The sequence below is a fragment of the Pelodiscus sinensis genome, chromosome 5, assembly GCF_049634645.1.
Source record: "Pelodiscus sinensis isolate JC-2024 chromosome 5, ASM4963464v1, whole genome shotgun sequence".
Lineage (NCBI taxonomy): Eukaryota > Metazoa > Chordata > Testudines > Trionychidae > Pelodiscus > Pelodiscus sinensis.
The window spans coordinates 19672025-19691540 of record NC_134715.1 but is presented as its reverse complement, the minus strand read 5'-3'; the positions used below and the strand labels follow the sequence as shown (position 1 = coordinate 19691540).

The 19516-nt window shown below is 41.8% G+C and overlaps 2 protein-coding genes across 4 annotated transcripts in view; both read right to left on the bottom strand.

Moving 5' to 3' along the window:
• BMPR1B (bone morphogenetic protein receptor type 1B) overlaps positions 1 to 19516 on the bottom strand; it is a 359692-nt gene that overhangs the window by 325572 nt on the left and 14604 nt on the right. The gene's annotated exons all lie outside the window — the stretch shown is intronic.
• LOC112546707 (zinc finger BED domain-containing protein 5-like) lies at positions 12062 to 14341 on the bottom strand. 2 transcript variants are annotated; one of them, XM_025187512.2, is made up of 3 exons: positions 13752 to 14341; positions 12654 to 12845; positions 12062 to 12140 (listed from the first exon to the last, which is right to left on the bottom strand). In XM_025187512.2, exons 1-3 carry the CDS (start codon positions 13779 to 13781, stop codon positions 12099 to 12101), a joined length of 264 nt encoding a protein of 87 aa, XP_025043297.2. In that variant the 5' UTR covers positions 13782 to 14341; the 3' UTR covers positions 12062 to 12098. The 2 variants fall into 2 exon arrangements, 1 of the variants encoding a protein (XP_025043297.2); XR_003090432.2 differs by lacking the exon at positions 12062 to 12140 and having other exon boundaries at positions 12188 to 12845; positions 13938 to 14341.

Genomic DNA, 19516 nt, shown 5'->3' with positions numbered 1-19516 from the left:
GATGAACTGGGCTGATAGCAGCAGGGCCAGAGCCTAAGCCCAGGGCCAACAGGGCCAAAGTCTGAGCCCCAGAGCGGAAAGCTGGGGTCAAATGTAGCGCTTGCAGCAAGCAGTGTCAGCAAGCCGGGTGGTCGGGGGCAGGTGATGTTCCCTAGCCTGGTAAATTCTCTTGTTTGGGACCCATCAGGTCCCAATGGGGCTGGACCAGAGAGTTCCAACCTATGTATAGTAGAACTTCTCATTTATAAACTAATTTGGAAATTGAGTAGTCCATAATATCACAAAGTTAATACAATTTCACATCTCAAATTTGCAGAAGAGAATGGTGTATAAATTGCAATATGATGCAGTGCATCTTTTTTCTTATTCCTAGAATCAATGCATTGAAGGCATCAGGTTGTGAAGTATCAATTTGTTATTCGGCATCTTTTTCACTGTATGTTTCTTCCCAATCTCCCTCCTTTCCCCCATACCCTGAACCTGGTCAGGAAAAAAGATTCCTGTAACTGATTATTCATAAATCTAAGTTTAATTAAAAATAAAGTTTTGCAGAAAACAGTAATCTCGTGTTTTGTTTTTAATATAAAAAAACCTTCAAAAATTCCCAAAAATGTACAAACATAATGGATTTTGAGAAAAATTATATTATCTGCAAACAAAAGTAATTTATGATTTTCCCTTTACTAGTCTAACTCCTTGTAGATCTGGATTATTATACAGCACCCGTGCCAGAGGTTTTAACAATACATTAAATAAGAACTGTGATAGAGATGCAGCCATGTTAGTCTGGTCTAGTTGAAACAAAAGACAGTCTTTAAAGTGCTACATAGTTCTAACAAGATGGTTTATTAGGTGATGAGCTTTCGTGGGCCAGACCCACTTCCTCAGATCAATATGTGGAAGAAAATCGGCACAACCATATCTACCAAAGCGATACAAGCAAAAAAATGAACGCATGTGAAATTGACAAATCAAATTTTAGAACAGAGTGGAATTGAGGGGGGAAGGTTAGTGTCTGTGAGGTAATGACTTAGGGGAGATAATAGGGGAAGTTTCTGTGATCGTAGGTGGAGGCAGCGAAAGAAAGCCTCAAGGTCACCACAAAATTGAATCCAGTTAGTGGGGGAAGTGGGGCAGAAAGAAACTTCCCCTATTATCACCCCTATGTCATTACCTCACAGACACTAACCTTCCCCCCCTCACTCCCACTCTGTTCTAAAATTTTATTTGTCAGTTTCACAAGCATTCATTTTTTTGATTGTATCACTTTGGTATATATGGTTGTGCCGATTTTCTTCCACATATTGATCTGAGGAAATGGATCTGGCCCACAAAAGCTCATCACCTAATAAACCATCTTGTTAGTCTTTAAAGTGCTACCTAGTTCTGTCTTTTGTTTTAAATAAGAACTGTAAAAGATACAGTCCTGTAAGGACCGTGAAGTGGGGCTCATGCCATTGGCAAAAAAGCTGATGTTCATAGTGATCCACAAAGGGAAGTGATCCAATACTGGAAAGTTCATTTAAACATTGGACCAAGAATAAACAAAATAGTATTACTCAGATGAAGAGTGAAAGTTCAAATTAATCCCACCACTTACCATTTCTCCTGTAATAGGAAATGTTTAAAATGAATATCCAATGCCAAAGCTTAACACAAAGTTTTTATTCATCGGGATAAAACTTTACTCTCCTAAAACAACCTCTCAGTAAACTCCTTGTAGTTAGCATGATTTAGTACAATAATTTCTGCCAAAATTATAGGAAGAATTACTCATACACTTAATAGGAATTACGTGGATTTTCTCTTAATAGGTACACCTTTTAAAGCAGAGGTAAAACTCAAACTAAAAGCTACCTTGGTCCCTATAAAGAAGGATCAAAACATTAATTTGCCAGGAGCCTTTAGGCTACATATAACCAGCATGCAAATTTCCCTTAAAAATATATTTATTTTAATTCTGGTAAGAAATTCCTTATGGACTGGCCTGGAGTGTGAAATCACCTATTCATCCAGAAAACACAGAGCTAGATTGTGCCCACCTTATCCGCATATGGAAAGGACCATCCTTGAAGCAGGGGTCCCTGTTACCACCCAAGTCCACAAACACATATATACAAAACTAAATTTGTGTCAAGAGTAGATTCAAATACTAAAATATTTGTTCTAAAAAAACCCAACAACAATCACATTTAGAAGGGTCAGTTGCACTTCTAGAGACCAGAAAGTGGACAGAAGTGCATTCCCACAGATACTAAGCCTTGAACTAGGATGGAACCACAATTCTCCCACTTACCTCCATCAGACACCCCAATAAGTTTCTGTTTGAGTTTCACAAAAAGCTCAATAACTACCTTCCCTCCGGAAAGTGAGGGAATCCTTTATATCCAGATTCTCTTTCTTGTATCCAAGGTGACCAAACTGTGGCGCAAGAATCACATGTGGGTTTTTTTCCAACCCTCTCGCAACCCTCTCCACCTCCCATTCTCCATTTACCAGACTAGGGTCAGGAACCTCAGGACTCTTACCTTGCAGCGAGTGATGAGGTTGGAGCATCCGTCCAGAAGAGAGAAGGTTGTTGGCATTTTAGCCCTGTAAGACACATCTGCTGAACTTCAGAACTTCAACAGAAATGGGGCTGAAGCCCAGAGCTCTGGCTTCCACCAGGTGTACCTATGCTCTTGAATTTCTGAAGATTGCCATGTGTGGCTTAAAGGACAAGAAGTTAGACCATTCCTGTAATAGGCTTTTGTCACTGATTGGACAAATCTACACTGTATGCTCAGCAGGACATTAAGCCATAGTCTGCAGTACCGATGGCTCTTCCATTACCCCACAACAACCTTCAAGCTTTTATTCAGGGAGATGGCTTATTTTGAGCCATTCTCTCTTTCTGATAGCATCCTATTAAAAAAAACAATCATAGAATACTAGGACTGGAAGGGGCCTCTCGAGAGGTCATCAAGTCCAGTCCCCTGCCCTCATGGCAGGACCAAATACTGTCTAGACCATCCCTGATAGACATTTATCTAACCTACTCTTAAATATCTCCAGAGATGGGGATTCCACAACCTCCCTGGGCAATTTATTCCAGTGTTTGACCACCCTGACAGTTAGGAACTTTTTCCTAATGTCCAACCAAACCCAGTTATGCACCCACCTTATAGTAGCCCCATCTAAGTTGTATTTACCTAGTTTATTGATAAGAATATAAAGCTAGACCGTATAAAACACCTTACTAAAGTCTAGGTATACCACATCCACCGCTTCTCCCTTATCCACAAGACTTGTTATCCTATCAAAGAAAGATATCAGATTGGTATGACATGATTTGTTCTTTATAGAATCATAGGACTGGAAGGGACCTCGAGAGGTCATCGAGTCCAGCCCCCCGCCCTCAAGGCAGGACCAAGCTCTGTCTACACCATCCCTGACAGATGTCTATCTAACTTGTTCTTAAATATCTCCAGAGAGGGAGATTCCACCACCTCCCTTGGCAATTTATTCCAATATTTGACCACCCTGACAGTTAGGAATTTTTTCCTAATGTCCAATCTAAACCTCCCTTGCTGCACTTTAAGCCCATTACTCCTTGTCCTGTCCTCAGAAACCAAGAGGAACAAATTTTCTCCTTCCTCCTTGTGACATCCTTTTAGATATTTGAAAACTGCTATCATGTCCCCCCCTTAATCTTCTTTTTTCCAAACTAACCAAGCCCAGTTCATGAACCCTGGCTTCATAGGTCATGTTCTCTAGACCTTTAATCATTCTTGTCGCTCTTCTCTGTACCCTTTCCAATTTCTCCACATCTTTCTTGAAATGTGGCACCCAGAACTGGACACAGTACTCCAGCTGAGGCCTAACTAGTGCAGAGTAGAGCGGCAGAATGACTTCACGAGTTTTGCTTACAACACACTTGTTGATACAACCTAGAATCATATTTGCTTTTTTTGCAGCAGCATCACACTGTTGACTCATATTCAGCTTGTGGTCCACTATGACCCCTAGATCCCTTTCCGCCATGCTCCTTCCTAGACAGTCGCTTCCCATCTTGTATGTATGGAACTGATTGTTCCTTCCTAAGTGGAGCACTTTGCATTTCTCTTTATTAAACTTCAGCCTGTTTACCTCTGACCATTTCTCTAACTTGCTAAGGTCATTTTGAATTCTGTCCCTATCCTCCAAAGAAGTTGCAACCCCACCCAGTTTGGTATCATCTGCAAACTTAATAAGCATACTCTCTATCCCAATATCTACATCATTGATGAAGATATTGAACAGTACAGGTCCCAAAACAGACCCTTGCGGAACTCCACTTGTTATCCCTTTCCAGCAGGATTTAGCACCGTTAACAACAACTCTCTGACTACGGTTATCCAGCCAATTATGCACCCACCTTATCGTGACCCTATCTAAGCTATATTTGCCTAGTTTATCAATAAGAATATCTTGTGAGACCGTACCAAATGCCTTACTAAAGTCTAGGTATATGACATCCACCGCTTCTCCCTTATCCACAAGGCTCGTTATCTTATCAAAGAAAGCTATCAGATTAGTTTGGCATGACTTGTTCTTCACAAACCCATGCTGGCTATTCCCTATCACCTTGCCACCTTCGAAGTGTTAACAGATGATTTCCTTAATTACTTGCTCCATTATCTTCCTGAGCACAGAAGTTAAACTAACTGGTCTGTAGTTTCCTGGGTTGTTCTTATTTCCCTTTTTATAGAGGGGCACTATATTTGCCCTTTTCCAGTCTTCTGGAATCTCTCCTGTCTCCCATGATTTTCCAAAGATGATAGCTAAAGGCTCAGATACCTCCTCTATCAGCTCCTTGAGTATTCTAGGATGCATTTCATCAGGCCCTGGTGACTTGCAGGCATCTAACTTTTCTAGGTGATTTTTGACTTGTTCTTTTTTTATTTTACCTTCTAAAACTACCCTCTTCCCACTAGCATTCACTGTTAGGCATTCCTTTAGACTTCTCCATGAAGACCGAAACAAATAAGTCATTAAGCATCTCTGCCATTTAAAAGTTTCCTGTTACTGTTTCTCCCTCCTCACTGACCAGTGGGCCTACCCTGTCATTGGTCTTCCTTTTGCTTCTAATGTATTTATAAAAAGTCATTTGGTTTCCCTTTATTCCCGTAGCTAGTTTGAGCTCATTCTGTGCCTTTACCTTTCTAATCTTGCCCCTGCATTCCTGTGCTGTTTGCCTATATTCATCCTTTGTAATTTGTCCTAGTTTCCATTTTTTATATGACTCCTTTTTTATTTTTAGATCATGCAAGATCTCATGGTTAAGCCAACGCAGTCTTTTGCCATATTTTCTATCTTTCCAGCACATCGGAATAGCTTGCTTTTGTGCCCTTAACAATGTCCCTTTGAAAAACTGCCAACTCTCCTCAGTTGCTTTTCCCCTCAGCCTTGATTTCCATGGGACCTTACCTATCAGCTCTCTGAGCTTACCAAAATCCGCCTTCCCAAAATCCATTGTCTCTATTTTGCTGTTCTCCCTTCTACCCTTCCTTACAATTGTGAACTCTATGATTTCATGATCACTTTCACCCAAGCTGCCTTCCACTTTCAAATTCTCAACCAGTTCCTCCCTATTTGTTAGGATCAAATCTAGAACAGCTTCCCCCCGGTAGCTTTTTCAACCTTCTGAAATAAAAAGGTGTCTCGAATGCAGTCCAAGAAAAATTGGATAGTCTGTGCTCTGCAGTGTTATTTTCCCAACATATATCTGGATAGTTGAAGTCCCCCATCACCCCCAAATCTTGGGCTTTGGATGATTTTTTTTTAGTGCTTTAAAAAAAGCCTCATCCACTTCTTCCACCTGGGTATGTGGCCTGTAGTAGACTCCTAGCATGACATCATCTTTGTTTTTAATCCCTTTTAGCCTAAACCCATATATTCATACAGTTAGCATCCCAATAACCAATTTAACACACAGTATTCATAAATGGTTATTGGGCAGCTCCATCCCCAACACACTATACTCCCTTTAATCTCATTGAAGCTATACAGACCTGTGGGCCTGATTCTCATTTTCTGTAAGGCAGATATTGACAAACACCAGGTGAGAAAGAGGCTTGTGTATATTTACAGCATGTGTCTTAGCTTGAATAAATTACTCCTAGCTAATAGTCTTATCCTCTGTGTGGACTCAAATTAACACGATCAATAGAAGGTTTTCCTGCTCAGTCAGATCTTGATAAAAACTGATGGAGAGGGGTTACTCCTTTACCATCTGCCTCTTCTCTAGAAAATAGTATTTTTGGACAGTCTGGAGCATTTCTGCTTTAACACCATTCCACATTTTATAAATCTTTTAATAAAGGCTCCCCATGGACATACTACAAGAATCACTGCTACAATAGCTTGAGAGGCAATGAAAGGATTTCTTCTGCACTTTTATACCACAGACGGGTCTGTTAAAATGGCTGTGTGCCGGTGACTTTTCCACCACCTCTGTAATAAGATGACTAAGACCAGGTCAACACATCAGCACATTTATTTGGCACGGCCTTCCCAAGTTGGCAGAGAAGGGCAGCCAGAGCTGAACCAGCTGCTCGTTTAAAAGCTGTGCAGTGACGTGGCAGCGAGCTTCCTCACTGGCTGCCAACCAACATAATAATGTGCAATCTGGGCATAACAGGAAAGGTCACATGTTGCATAATCAGCAAATGGGAGATAGTCCGTAAATAGCAAAAAATGCAAGGATATGCAGCCACATATTTTCATAGTCTGCACTTACATACATAAGGTAGGTGCCTTTTTTGTTTGTTTTTTTGTTAGAGGGCTGCAATATGAGTGGTCCTGCAATGCAATGACTACAGTATATTAACTGACCTGTAACTCACCTGCACACAATGCCAGCCATGATATGGCTCCCAGCTCTGAAAAAATGGAAGGAATGCCAGTGTCCCCCAAAGAGTACACTTCTGGCCAGCATGATGCTTGGCAGTCTTATTTCCTGTCTGCACATAGGATGCAACATTGTGGAAGAGCTTTGGCTAAACTGCTAAAAGGTATAACACTTATGGTGCCTCATTCCATACACTTTTACAACAGCTGTGGATTGGAGTAAGTGAAAGTGCGCGCCGGGACGCGTTAGTTCGAACCAAACCCCTTGGTTCGAATTAACGTTACTCCTCAAAAAATGAGGAGTAATGTTAGTTTGAACCAAGGGGTTTGGTTCGAACTAACGCGTCCCGGCGCGCACTTTCACTTTCGAAACAGCTGTTTATCGGAGTAACGCGCCGTCGAGATCATGCTAATGAAGCACAGGATATTTAAATCCCCGCTTCACTGATTATTTCAAATGCCTACATTTGCATCCCTAGTTCGAACTAGGGTGCAAGTGTAGACATACCCCTAGAGTAGTCAATGAGCAATGCTAACAGCAGAATCTCCCACAGTGAGTGTCATTGCCAGGAGAATCAAATCATCATGAAACGTTCCCATGGAGCCATTCGTTTTCTAATGGACAAGATGAAAACAAGTATATACAGCACGCTAGATGGACAAAACTAAATAAATAAAAGATGCTGCCACAGAGCACACAATGTAAAGCCACTACAGAGGTTACTGGTCTTTTTACCAAAGATTCTTTAAATACGTGGCAGAAAAGGTAAATACTTGGAGATGGAACATGGTCAATGATGGGTTCAAAGTAATTGAGTCCTGCAGCCAACAGTGATGATGCAAAAGAAGATATGAAACCTGGACTGGATGGAGACAAATGAAGTGGTCAAGAGAGGACTATGAGATGAATGCAGGTAGTCGCATGGGTCACAGGAGGAAATGACAGAAAAATATATATATAAGGACTGAAGTTATAAGGCGTTTTTGAATGAGAAACTTGACCTTTACAAAAAAAGCAAGGAAAGCCAGAGACTATAGGAGGAGGTAAACAGCAGGACGGGAAAATGATCCTGACAGCAGCAGCATTTTGGACAGACTAGATTGGAAAGACACGAGAAAAAGATTAGCTTGCATAGAGAGGCTTCTGATTTTATACACCTTAATGTTAAAGAAATATTAGTTAGCAACAGATTAAGCCTTCCTAATAGAAAATGCAAAAAGAGAAATGACAGCTCGTCTGCCAAATGATTACTTGCCCAGAGATTTTAAATTTCTGGGAAGTGCGCTTTATTTTTTTACTGTCAGCTGGCTTCTGTCTTTTATAGCTCCTTTAGTAAAGTTAATGGGCAACTGAATAATACAGACTTTTCAAGCCGCCTTACCAGGTCTTTTCCAAGATTCCTGGGGAATGCTAATAACAAAGGCGTATTTTAAATGTAGTAGGTTAACATACAATTATGAGAGGGAGGGAGGGTGCAGGAGCACACTGTAGGTGGGGGGTGTGGGGTCTGGGAGGAAGGGAGCATGAGGGAGATAGTGGGAGGGTGCTTACCTGACACCTCACTCCCAGAGGCACATGTGGTTCCACAGACCCCATCATTTTCATGCGCCATTCCAGAGAAAGGCTTCTCTGTGCTGCCATTCCCCCTGCTGGGGAGTGGGGGGGAAGCAGCAGCACTAAGAGGCACTTCCTTCTTCCCTGGCTAGGGTCTGAACTACAGGTGCGGAGGTTCAAGTGTATTAACTATGACAGCCAAAATTTTCTAATTTGGATGCCTCCATTTAGGTTCCTAAACGCATGTTTAAGCACCTATATAAAAGTGGACTCATTCACAGAATCATAGAATACTAGGACTGGAAGGGACCTCGAGTCCAGTCCCCTGCCCTCATGGCAGGACCATATACTGTCTAGACCATTTATCTAACCTACTCTTAAATATCTCCAGAGATGGGGATTCCACGACCTCCCTGGGCAATTTATTCCAGTGTTTGACCACCCTGACAGTTAGGAACTTTTTCCTAATGTCCAACCTAAACCTCCCTCGCTGCAATTTAAGCCCATTGCTTCTTGTTCTATCCTCAGAGGTCAAGATGAACAAGTTTTCTCCCTCCTCCTTATGACACGCCTTTAAATACCTGAAAACTGCTATCATGTCCCCCCTCAATCTTCTCTTTTCTAATCTAAACAAACCCAATTCCTTCAGTCTTCCCTCATAGGTCATGTTCTCTAGACCTTTAATCATTCTCGTTGCTCTTCTCTGGACCCTCTCCAATTTCTCCACATCTTTCTTGAAATGCGGTGCCCAGAACTGGACACAGTACTCCAACTGAGGCCTAACCAGCGCAGAGTAGAGCGGAAGAATGACTTCTCGTGTCTTGCTCATAACACACCTGTTAATGCATCCCAGAATCATGTTTGCTTTCTTTGCAACAGCATCACACTGCTTGTGGTCCACTGTAACCCCTAGATCCCTTTCTGCCGTACTCCTTCCCAGACAGTCGCTTCCCATTCTGTATGTATGAAACTGATTGTTCCTTCCTAAGTGGAGAACTTTACATTTGTCTTTATTAAACTTCATCCTATTTACGTCAGACCATTTCTCCAATTTGTCCAGGTCATTTTGAATTATGACCCTATCCTACAGAGCAGTCGCAACCCCTCCCAGCTATGCTATCATCTGCAAACTTAATAAGCGTACTTTCTATGCCAATATCTAAATCGTTGATGAAGCTATTGAACAGAGCCGGTCCCAAAACAGATCCCTGCGAAACCCCACTAGTTATACCTTTCCAGCAGGATTGTGAACCATTAATAACTACTCTGAGTATGGTTATCCAGCCAGTTATGAACCCATCTTATAGTAGCCCCATCTAAAGTGAAGAGGGAACAACAAGAAAAAAAAATAAGTGGGCGGTGATGAAAAACAACAAAGGATAAAGGGCAGAGGAGAGAATAGAACAGATCATTGTAAAGGAGATAGAGAACATAAAATAGGAAGACAATTTCTAGCTTGTTTGTCAAAAGAAAGTTTAAGGAAGGAAAAGGCGACAGAAGAGATGAAAAAGGAGAGAAGAAAAAAAGAAAAAGTTAAGTACAAAAAATAAACTGCACACAGTCAAGCTCTACTCTGTCAGGCATATGCAATTTTACAATTGCGCACACAGTTCAGGTTAGTGACAGTTATTTTTTTCCAGACATCTCTCTCTACATTTTATTGTACTTCTCAAATCTATGGGTTCATGAGTAGAAAAATTATGCCAAAATGCTCTTGCAGTGAAAAGCTGGTGCCTCGTTGTGAATGTTGTCATCAGTGGGACTGCCTGAATTAGCAGTATTGAACTGGGGATTTAAATTGCTACCCATAGCGCTGATACTGTACATTAAGAGAGAAGAAATGCTTAAACATAGACAGCCACAGTGACAAGTAAGTACTGCCCCCAATAAACTCTGCTCACAGATTAAGGATGCAACATGTTCAAACCTCCTTTAAAAATCAAATCTGAAATAAGCTTGAAAAAAAAATGGTAACAAAGTTAGTGTGGTAGCAAATTTACACGCCTCAACAGACACATCACAGTTAACTACATTAATTCTGTTTCTTTAAAACTCTTTATTTTAAGCCAAGCAGCCAAGAATGTGTAAACCTTAGAGCTAGAAAACTCAGAGGGATAGAACTGCTTCCCATTAGCAAAGAGGAAAAGCTAGTTCTAGCAGTTTTGATTTACTCTGTACAATCTCACCCTATTGCATTTTCTGTAAAGCGTTTTTTTACTATGTTATTTGCAGTTTGTTAGTATACTTTCTGGAAATTATATTAAATGAGGCACATAACAGTATTTATGTAAGGAGGGGATAAACAGAAATGTACAGCCTGGAGAGAGCAAGTCAGAGATAATAGAGAGGCGGTCCTTTATTTGGGCTCTAGTTAGGTAGAGAAAGCCAAATTCGATCTCTCAGTTCTGTTTGAAAGCCAAGTGGGTTCTATATAGTGTTTCTCACAAGAAATTTTAAGCCCCGGGTAGAGCTGACTGCAGGACTAGACCATCAAGAGTGAAATGGGCTGTGCTGTGGGTGTGAAGATCCCAGCACATTCAAAAAGGGGGTGGGTTTAAAGCTTTTACTCTAAGGATAACTTGGTCATACTAAGAAAGCCCATCTTTTCCCTTGTTGCTCTCAAAGGGAAAAGGCTCTAGGTCAGTGGTCCCCAACCTTTTGGGGCTGCCAGGCTCCCGGGGGCGGGGCCGCACACACGCCAGGCACGCGGGGGCAGAGCCACGCACGCGCCTGGAGGCAGGGCCACCCATATGTTGTGTGCCCAGTGCCAGTGACATCCATACGCTGCACTCCTGAGGCCAGTGCTGCTCCTGTGCCACACGCCAGGAGCCGGCATCACCCACGCACTGCGCACCTGGGGCCAGCGCCGCTCCTGCGCTGCGTGCCCAGGGGCTGGGGCCGTCCATACGCTGCATGCCCGGTGTCAGCGCCAACCATATGCCGCACTCCTGGGGTCAGTGCCGCTCCCGTGCCACATGCCCAGGAGCCAGTAGCGCCCATGTGCCACGCGCCCGGGGCCAGCAGAGCCTATGTGCCGGGCTGCCCATGTGCCACGCGCCCGGGGCCAGCAGAGCCTATGTGCCGGGCTGCCCATGTGCCGCGCGCCCAGGGGCCAGCAGCGACCATATGCCGTGTGCCCGAAGCCGGCACAGCCCTTGCACCGTGCACCCAGAGGCATGGCCACCCATATGCTGCACACCCAGGGGCCAGCACCGCCCATGCATCACATGCCCAGGTGCAGGACTGACCCCAATCACTCGGTGGGCGCACATAAATGGCCCGGCGGATGCCATGGCACCCGCAGGCACCGCGTTCGGGACCACTGCAGTAGGTGGTTTCTTCCTGGTTTTCACAGTTTGTAGTTCTCTTTATTTTGAAAGCTTTATTTGGCAAGTGCAGCAACCTGACCAGTCAATTTCTGTACCAATTGTGATAATGCCACCTTGGAAATCATTCCAGCGATCTAGCTCAGTGGTCCCCAACCTTTTTGTGGCCAATAGCACATTCATGTTTTCAGAAGAGCGTGGCAGGCGCCAACAATTTTTCAAGACTTATTTTGTATTTTTACATTAAATAATACGAAAAACATCATATTGAAATATTTAATATGTGAATCCATAAGATAAAAAAGGTAATTTTACATGTAAAAAGAATTTATTAAATTATTCTGCAATTACTCTTTCACCTTACCATGTGAATTTGCTCTTTTATCTACCTGTAAGAAAAATTAAGGAGTTTTTACAAAATAAACAAACAGTTTTCATCTTATTTATTTTAAAAAAGTAAAACATTGTTGAACTGCTGGTCCAAATAGATTTATTATTCTTACTTTAACATAGATAGTCGGTTATGGTTAATTAAAAAATATTCTTTGTATTGTTACTTGTATCTGGATTTCAAGAAACAAACAAACAAACAAATATGAAAAAAAGTTAAACACAAGTTAATCATACGCGTTCATCAGCACTTAATGGAAAATAGGTATAATTAATTCACATGGTTTTTCAAAAGCCCGTCAGCGGGAGGTCCCCAGTCCAGAGGGGAGAGATGGAAAGGATTACCCAGAGGACATTGGTAGGAAGTAGCCAGGGTGGGGAATTGAACCCTAGAAGCTTGGCGTGCTGAGGTGGGATTCCCAAGTGGGGGTCCATTCCACCACTGACAGCGCCCTGGGCACTACTTTTAGTAACTCTTCTTTTATGGTGAAGTCATTAAATACCATCCTCACCATAACTGCCAACTGCGCTGTATCTGATATATCTGTCGATTCATCGAACTGCAGTGAAAACCAGTCACATATTTCCAAGTCATCCTTTAGCTGAGTTTGCATGTCACTTGAAATTGCATGTATCCTCCTTGTAACTGTCTGATAACTGCAAGTCTTGCATTGCCGACAAAATCTCACGCTTGTTAGAAAACCCTGGAAACAGGCAATCAGCACCAGTCAAAAATGCTTCCTTCAACAATTCACCATCTTGAAAGGGTTTTTTCTTCTTTGCGAGCAAATAAGCAATTTTAAAGGAAGCAATACAAGTACTTTTAGACTTTACCACTTGTCCAGTGAAAACAGATTGCTGGACAGATAGAAGAAAATTAATCCACTCAAATCAAACCTCTCTCAACTCAGATTTAAGTGGATGGCTAATGTCAAAAGAGCCGTGATTAGTTTGGAAGTGGCATTCAACATTATGTTTTTTTGGCGCTACAACAGTACCACCGCACAATAAGCGAATACATTTCCCTTTATCATCAATAAAACAATAGGATTCTTCCCACTCTGCGTTGAAATAATATGTACGTTGTCTTTTATTTGAACCACTCATTTTGGGGCAAAATGTTACCTCTCCCTCCTCATGTTAGACCTCCCAGCTCTTTCTTTTCACTGACTCCCTCCTTCCTCCTGTGCACCTCCCCCAGCCATTTTTAAATCCCCCGCCACCCGTCCCAGTTCCAGTGATATCACCCCCGTCGCTCCTCAGTACCCTACCCCCTTTTGTGTAGCTCCGGCACCAGCGCCATTTCTCGTTGTCTGCCCTCTTTCTCCCCCACTGCTTGCGCTCCCTGGCACTTTAAAATGGCACGCCAGACTCCCGGCATGCGAATAGCCAGCATACAGCCAGCACCTAACCCCTTGTGCCGCGAGCAGAGCGGTAGCAGGGGGGCCCGGAGTGCAGGGTCGCAATGCCCCGTCACAAGCAGCAATACATGAGTGACGAGAGGTTGTCACTAGGCGGGCGCACATAAATGCCCCGGCGGGCGCTATGGCGCCCATGGACACCACATTGGGGATCACAGATCTAGCTGGTTGCACAGGTAATGTACTCACTGGCTCAAATGACTTTTGGCTGACAAACATCTTTGATTGCCCACTTCTCTTCTTCCTTAAACACTCATCCACTGTAAGGAGTTAGAAGAACTCCTTGGTTGTTCCCTTATTTGATATCTAAGCAGCATCAATTCATCCTCAACACATCCCCCTCTACACGTGGAAGACTCTTAACTTGATCCATACATTTGTGAATCACTGCTCCTTTCACAACATTTTCTAATAGTTTCTCCAGCCTTTATGGTGATGGACAGATTTTCCCCTACTGTTGATTTGAGTTAGGAAATCTGTTGTACAGAACCTGAGCACTCTCCATAATACCAAGCATATTCTCCAGTGCAACAAGTCATTCAGATTGATCTTCAGATTGAAATGTCCACCAAGCCTTTCTTGTCAGCCAGTGTGCTGTCCTCTCTTTCCAAGACAAATAACCTTTTACATGCACCATTTCATATAGCAGTCCAAAATAGAACACTAGCAAATTCCAAACTCCATAATACATTGTGCAGAAATGCAACAGTTAAATATATGCAAATGAAGTCTTTCTGAATTCTCTCTTCTCCTCTATCTCAGATAGGAAGGAGAGAGTTCTGTCCTCCAAGTGTGATTTAAAAAAAAAAAAACACACAAAAGGAACAGCATGAAAGAATAGGCAAAAAAACTAGTTTCTATTTGCCTTAAGAAAAACATTGCCAAAAATCACTATTATAAATCTATGCAATACTCCCCTGTACTTTTTGTTTCTTTCATTTAAACCAGTGAAAACAAAAATAATACTCTATTCATACATGAGAATGCTTAAAGTGTATTTTACTCAGTTACACTAGTGTAGCAGTCTACAAATCAAGACTCCAATTCAGTTTGCAGTTTGGCTTTGCAATCCTGGATATTTGCTATCTTCACGGTTTTGGGTCTGTCCATGAATTAAGCCAGGATTGAGTTTACACCACGGAAATGCACTCCAAAGAAAGATATGAACTTACCTACACAGATGCAGAGTGTTTTGGTTTTTTGATTGTTTAATGTTAAGGGACCTAGGGACTGGATTACAACTACCAGGGAGCACCAGTGGTTAAAGACTGAGGTGGGAGATTAAGAAGGGTAATCTTTCCAACCCAATTTTCAGACTGCAGATATTTGAAAAATTCAGATAAGCATGTAGAAATTTAGATACCTATCTTGAATAAACTTGTGAACCTTTAACATTTTCTCTCACCACAAATGCCCATGTATATGGGTTCCTCATTGTTAAAATGATCCACCGTGTGAGCAGATGGAAATCCACACCAAGGACAATACTGCACAATTAGGTTTATAAGTATATATTTATAACTCTCTTGTGTGAATAATTGAAGACAAGAGTAGGAGGAAAGATCTGTATGCACGATGGGGACTGGACGACCTTCCAGTTCTAGGATTTTGATGTAGTGAGTGAGCTGTCCTGAAAACTAAAAATTCTATTGCATGGAACTGATGAGTTAGAATGGTGCCACAAACCATGCAAAAAGAATAGCAGAATGACACTAGGATAATGGTGCCATTTCTTGAGGGAAAGACAAGCTGATCCTGTGACAAGTAAATCCCCTGACTTGCTAAAGAGAGAAATAAAAATCCAATGAGGACTGTGCAGTGTGCTAGTGCAATGAAAACACGCAGTATAAATGAGGTTGCTGAGAAGAAGTTACCTCCTCAGAAATAAGAAAAAACTCAAGGGGGGAAATATCTACAATGAAACATTTTTTTCTTGGAAACACTGTTCATTGAGTTTGTGTAACGCCCGACCGAAGGGACTTAGTGCACGAGCCACTATAGCTTAAGCTAAAAGGCAGCTGGATCTCAGCTAAGACTATAGAGCAAACTCATTCTTTCTCTATGGGTATGTCTAGACTACATGCCTCTGTCGCCAGAGGCATGTAGATTAGGCTACCAGACATAGGAAAATGAAGCTGGCTCCTATGCCTAAAGGAAGACACTATTTCTAGTTTCATAGGAAATGGATTCACTCCGTCTGAGAACTTCTGATAGTAGGTGGTACAAAGGCTTCCCTGCAGAAGAGATGTTTACATTACAGACTGTGTGCCAAATTTGTTCAATAATGGGCACCAAAAGTTAGGTTCTTAAATCCATATTTAGGCAGCTAATAAATGACCTGATTATCAATTAGATCTGTTAGGTGGCCAGGGCATTTACAAATCTGGCCACACATTTAGGCACCTAAAAATCTTTGCCTATTTGATGGTAATGGAAACCCTGAAGATAGACTTTGAAGATGAGGGTTCTCTGAGCTGATCTTCAGGCATTTTGACCACTGGGTGACTAGAAGAGACTGATCATGGCTCCCTAAGAAAAAAGAAGGTTAATTGAAAATAATGGAAAAGGTGGGGGTTGCATTTGAAGTGGTAATGTCTGTTAGGGAAAGTAGCGATCAACATATTGAATATGCCACCAACAATGGCAGCAACTGAAAGAAGTTTCAGTACTTACAGTATCATTCATAATGTAAAAAGAAACAAGTTAACATAAGAAAGGGCAGGCAAGCTGACATTCATAGCCCCTAATATAAAGTTTCTTAAAAACCCAAATGATGCTCCATTGAAATCCCCAAGAGAAAAAGGGAAACAGAACCAGAGTAATGAGGAAGAAGAAATGGATGATGCTGAAGAGAAAGAAGTCCAAGAAGAGGATATGTATGAGGAAGAAGAAGAGATAGAAATATATGGGTCAGATTCAGAAAGTGCAGATTCTGATTAGACTTGTATTCAATCCAGAATGTTAAAAATATTTGTATCCTGCAATAGAAGATTTGTAATAAAAGTTCTAGTAATTTAAACCTCTGTCTTTTTTTCTTTACTTTCCCAAATTTTCATTTTAGCAATTGGAAACTTTCATGAATCTTGAAGTTTTATTAAAGAAATACATTATCATAAATAGTAAAATTCTTTAAAAACTATTTAACAAGTATTTAAAAGAAAATTCTCAAAAATTTTCGCATTGGAGAATATTCCCAAGAACATTCTTGAGAATATTCTCCAAAATTTTATTCCCAAGAATTTAACATCACTAACCCTGACTAATGCAGCTATGTCATATAAATGTTAAATGAAGACCAAGCCTTAGTGGTCTGCAGTTTACTATTACCTGTCTGTCGTCGTATTTTTCTGCTAAATAATCATTGCAAAGCACCGTATCACTGCATTCACTATACTTTCTGTACCTTACAAAACCAAGGAAATCCTAGAGTATACTTTGTATCTTCTTATCCTTAGAGCCCTGCACAGATACAAAATTTGTATCCACTTCCACAAAAATGAGCCATGGATATCCACACTGACATCCGCAAATGCCCACAGACATGAATTGGGTATCTGTGGATTTGCAGGGCTGTACCTATCCTTATAGCCCAACTATTCCAATCTTAATTACACAGATTTGAGCCATCTCTTCCTGGGATTCAAAATGCTGAGTAATTGAAAAAGTAATTTTCAACAACTTTCTCTTTCATTTTGGACACAAGAAAGTGTATAAGCAAGCCAGTCAGTCTTTGCATTAGACTAAAAAAATAAGTAACGTTAGTGCACTAAAAACTAGGGATGTTAAGTAATATTTATTTAGCTAATCGAGTAGTTGATGGAATATCCATCAATTACTCGATAAATTGGGAGGGGGCACCCGCTACCCCCACTGTGGATCTGCAGTTTAAATGTAGTAGGAGCTGGACATGCAGGCAGCTTGGCTCCTACTACATTTCAACTGCAGAGCCGCAGCAGAGTTAGCTCCCGGGGGCGGTGCGAGCCAAGTCCCAGCTCACACTGACTGAGGGACCACTGCACCTTTGCCATTTAAATGTATTAAGAGCCGCCTGGCTCTTACTACATTTAAAAGGCAGAGACGCAGCAGTCGAGGACCCGATATGAACAGAGACTGAAGGAGTTGTTGGGGGGAGAGACACCCGTTTTCTTTTATGTCCTCCATTTTGTTTTCCCCTTCAAGATATGGATTAATCAGAGGGTTCATAGCTACATAACTCCAATCTGCCTGGTAACCAGAGGGTCCATGGTCACATGACCCTAATCTGCCTGGCAACCAGCAGGCTCCTAAGGGGAGATCACCCTCCCCACAGAGCTCTCTGTGTGCATGCCCTGTGTGTTTTGGAAACCTGCCCACGTGGCATATAGTTCCAATGGGAACCAAAGGTATGTTCTATCAAAGTAGCAGCAAACACATCACATACATCACAAAAATGGCAGTACTACTTCTGAGCAGCAAAAATGTCACGAGCGCGGAGGGTGCAGCCCTAAACACTGTTAGAAGATAACTGGAAGTTCTAATAGTCCCAGTCTTATTTTAAGATAATGAAAGGGAGGAAGAAGAAATCAGTTGTTACAACAGTTCTACTTATCATACTTATCCATAGTTCCCTCTAAGCTGTGCGCCTGCACAGCCGCACAAAATAATTTAGGCCCGCCCACATTGTTTGCAGAGCCGCACAGCAGCGTTCACAACTCACTTCCCTGCTGGACAGTTTCCAAGCTCCAGTGCTCTGAATCATATTGGATACAAGACGACAAGCACTGAAATATGTGCACTGCAGACTCATCAATAATAGAACTGAAATCATCCTGTTAAAAATAGATATTCTTCTTAATAAATATTTTACATACTGTCTATAGGGTATCAAACTCCCCTGCCTCAAGTGTTCAAACAAACCCCACTGTTAGAACACCAGGTGTTTCAAACAACCCCACTTCTAACTTTTACAAACAATAAGCAGCCTTCTGGATCCTTCTGACTATTTTTCTCCTTCCCAATCTCTCCCAAAATCAGAGGAATGACTTGAGGGCACAACGTGGCAACTGTGAGACATAAGTGAAGACAACCCACAAATAGAAAGAATTTAAAGAACCTTAACTCCCCAAATGTCACCAGCGGCCCACTAAGATGGCTGTGTCAGCCCTGAATTCACATATTAGAAATCAGTTTTCTTATCTCTGTTCCCAATAGCTCCTTCGATTATTTGGCAGTCTTATCAGCTTGATTTTGCCTTGCTATTTATGCTGGGTATTTTACCATTTGCTTGCCATATAGCGTTTGAATAATGAAAACAAGGTGGCCAGATTCTCGTTTTTCCTAGTCAATTTCACTCTCTGGTGTTCATGCACAGGGGCCTGACTGCATATTTTGGGATCACAGCACTTTATGGGTTTGATTCAATCCCTCCTCTGTCTGCTCCTCTACACAAACACCCCTCTATACCCTCACATTGCTGTAGCTAGCTGATTCCTTTTTTCTAAATGTCTGTTGATATTAGCTTTTCTAAAACCATTTTTAAATGTAATTGATTTGCCTAAAACTAGTCAATATCTTTATCTACTTTTCCAGATACTTGACTTTTTTTCTCTCTCTGGATGATCATTCAGGGTATGTCTACACTACCCCGCTAGTTCGTACTAGCGGGGTAATGTATGCGTACCGAACGTGCAAATGAAGCCCGGGATTTGAATTTCCCGGGCTTCATTTGCATAAGCCGGCCGGCGCCATTTTTAAATGCCGGCTTGTTCAAACCCCGTGCCGCGCGGCTACACGTGGCACGGGCTAGATAGTTCGAACTAGCAAGCCATTCCGAACTATCTGTACACCTCGTTCCACGTGCATTGCTTGAGAAAAAAAAAACCTCTGTGACTCGTTTCTCAGTGCATTGCTTGAGAAAAAAAAAAAACTCTAACTCACTAGATCCTTGGCTCTGTGTTTCACAATTACAGCAATAG

What these genes read in the sequence shown, in the direction of transcription:
- LOC112546707 (XM_025187512.2), bottom strand. Translation starts at nt 13,781, where the DNA reads ATGTTTGTCAGCCAAAAGTCATTTGAGCCA. An exon ending in GCCAAAAGTCATTTGAGCCA is followed by an intron (nt 12,846 to 13,751) that starts GTGAGTACATTA and finishes GCCTGTTTCCAG; the next exon opens with GGTTTTCTAACAAGCGTGAG. An exon ending in CAGCGCAGTTGGCAGTTATG is followed by an intron (nt 12,141 to 12,653) that starts GTGAGGATGGTA and finishes TTTTTCTTACAG; the next exon opens with GTAGATAAAAGAGCAAATTC.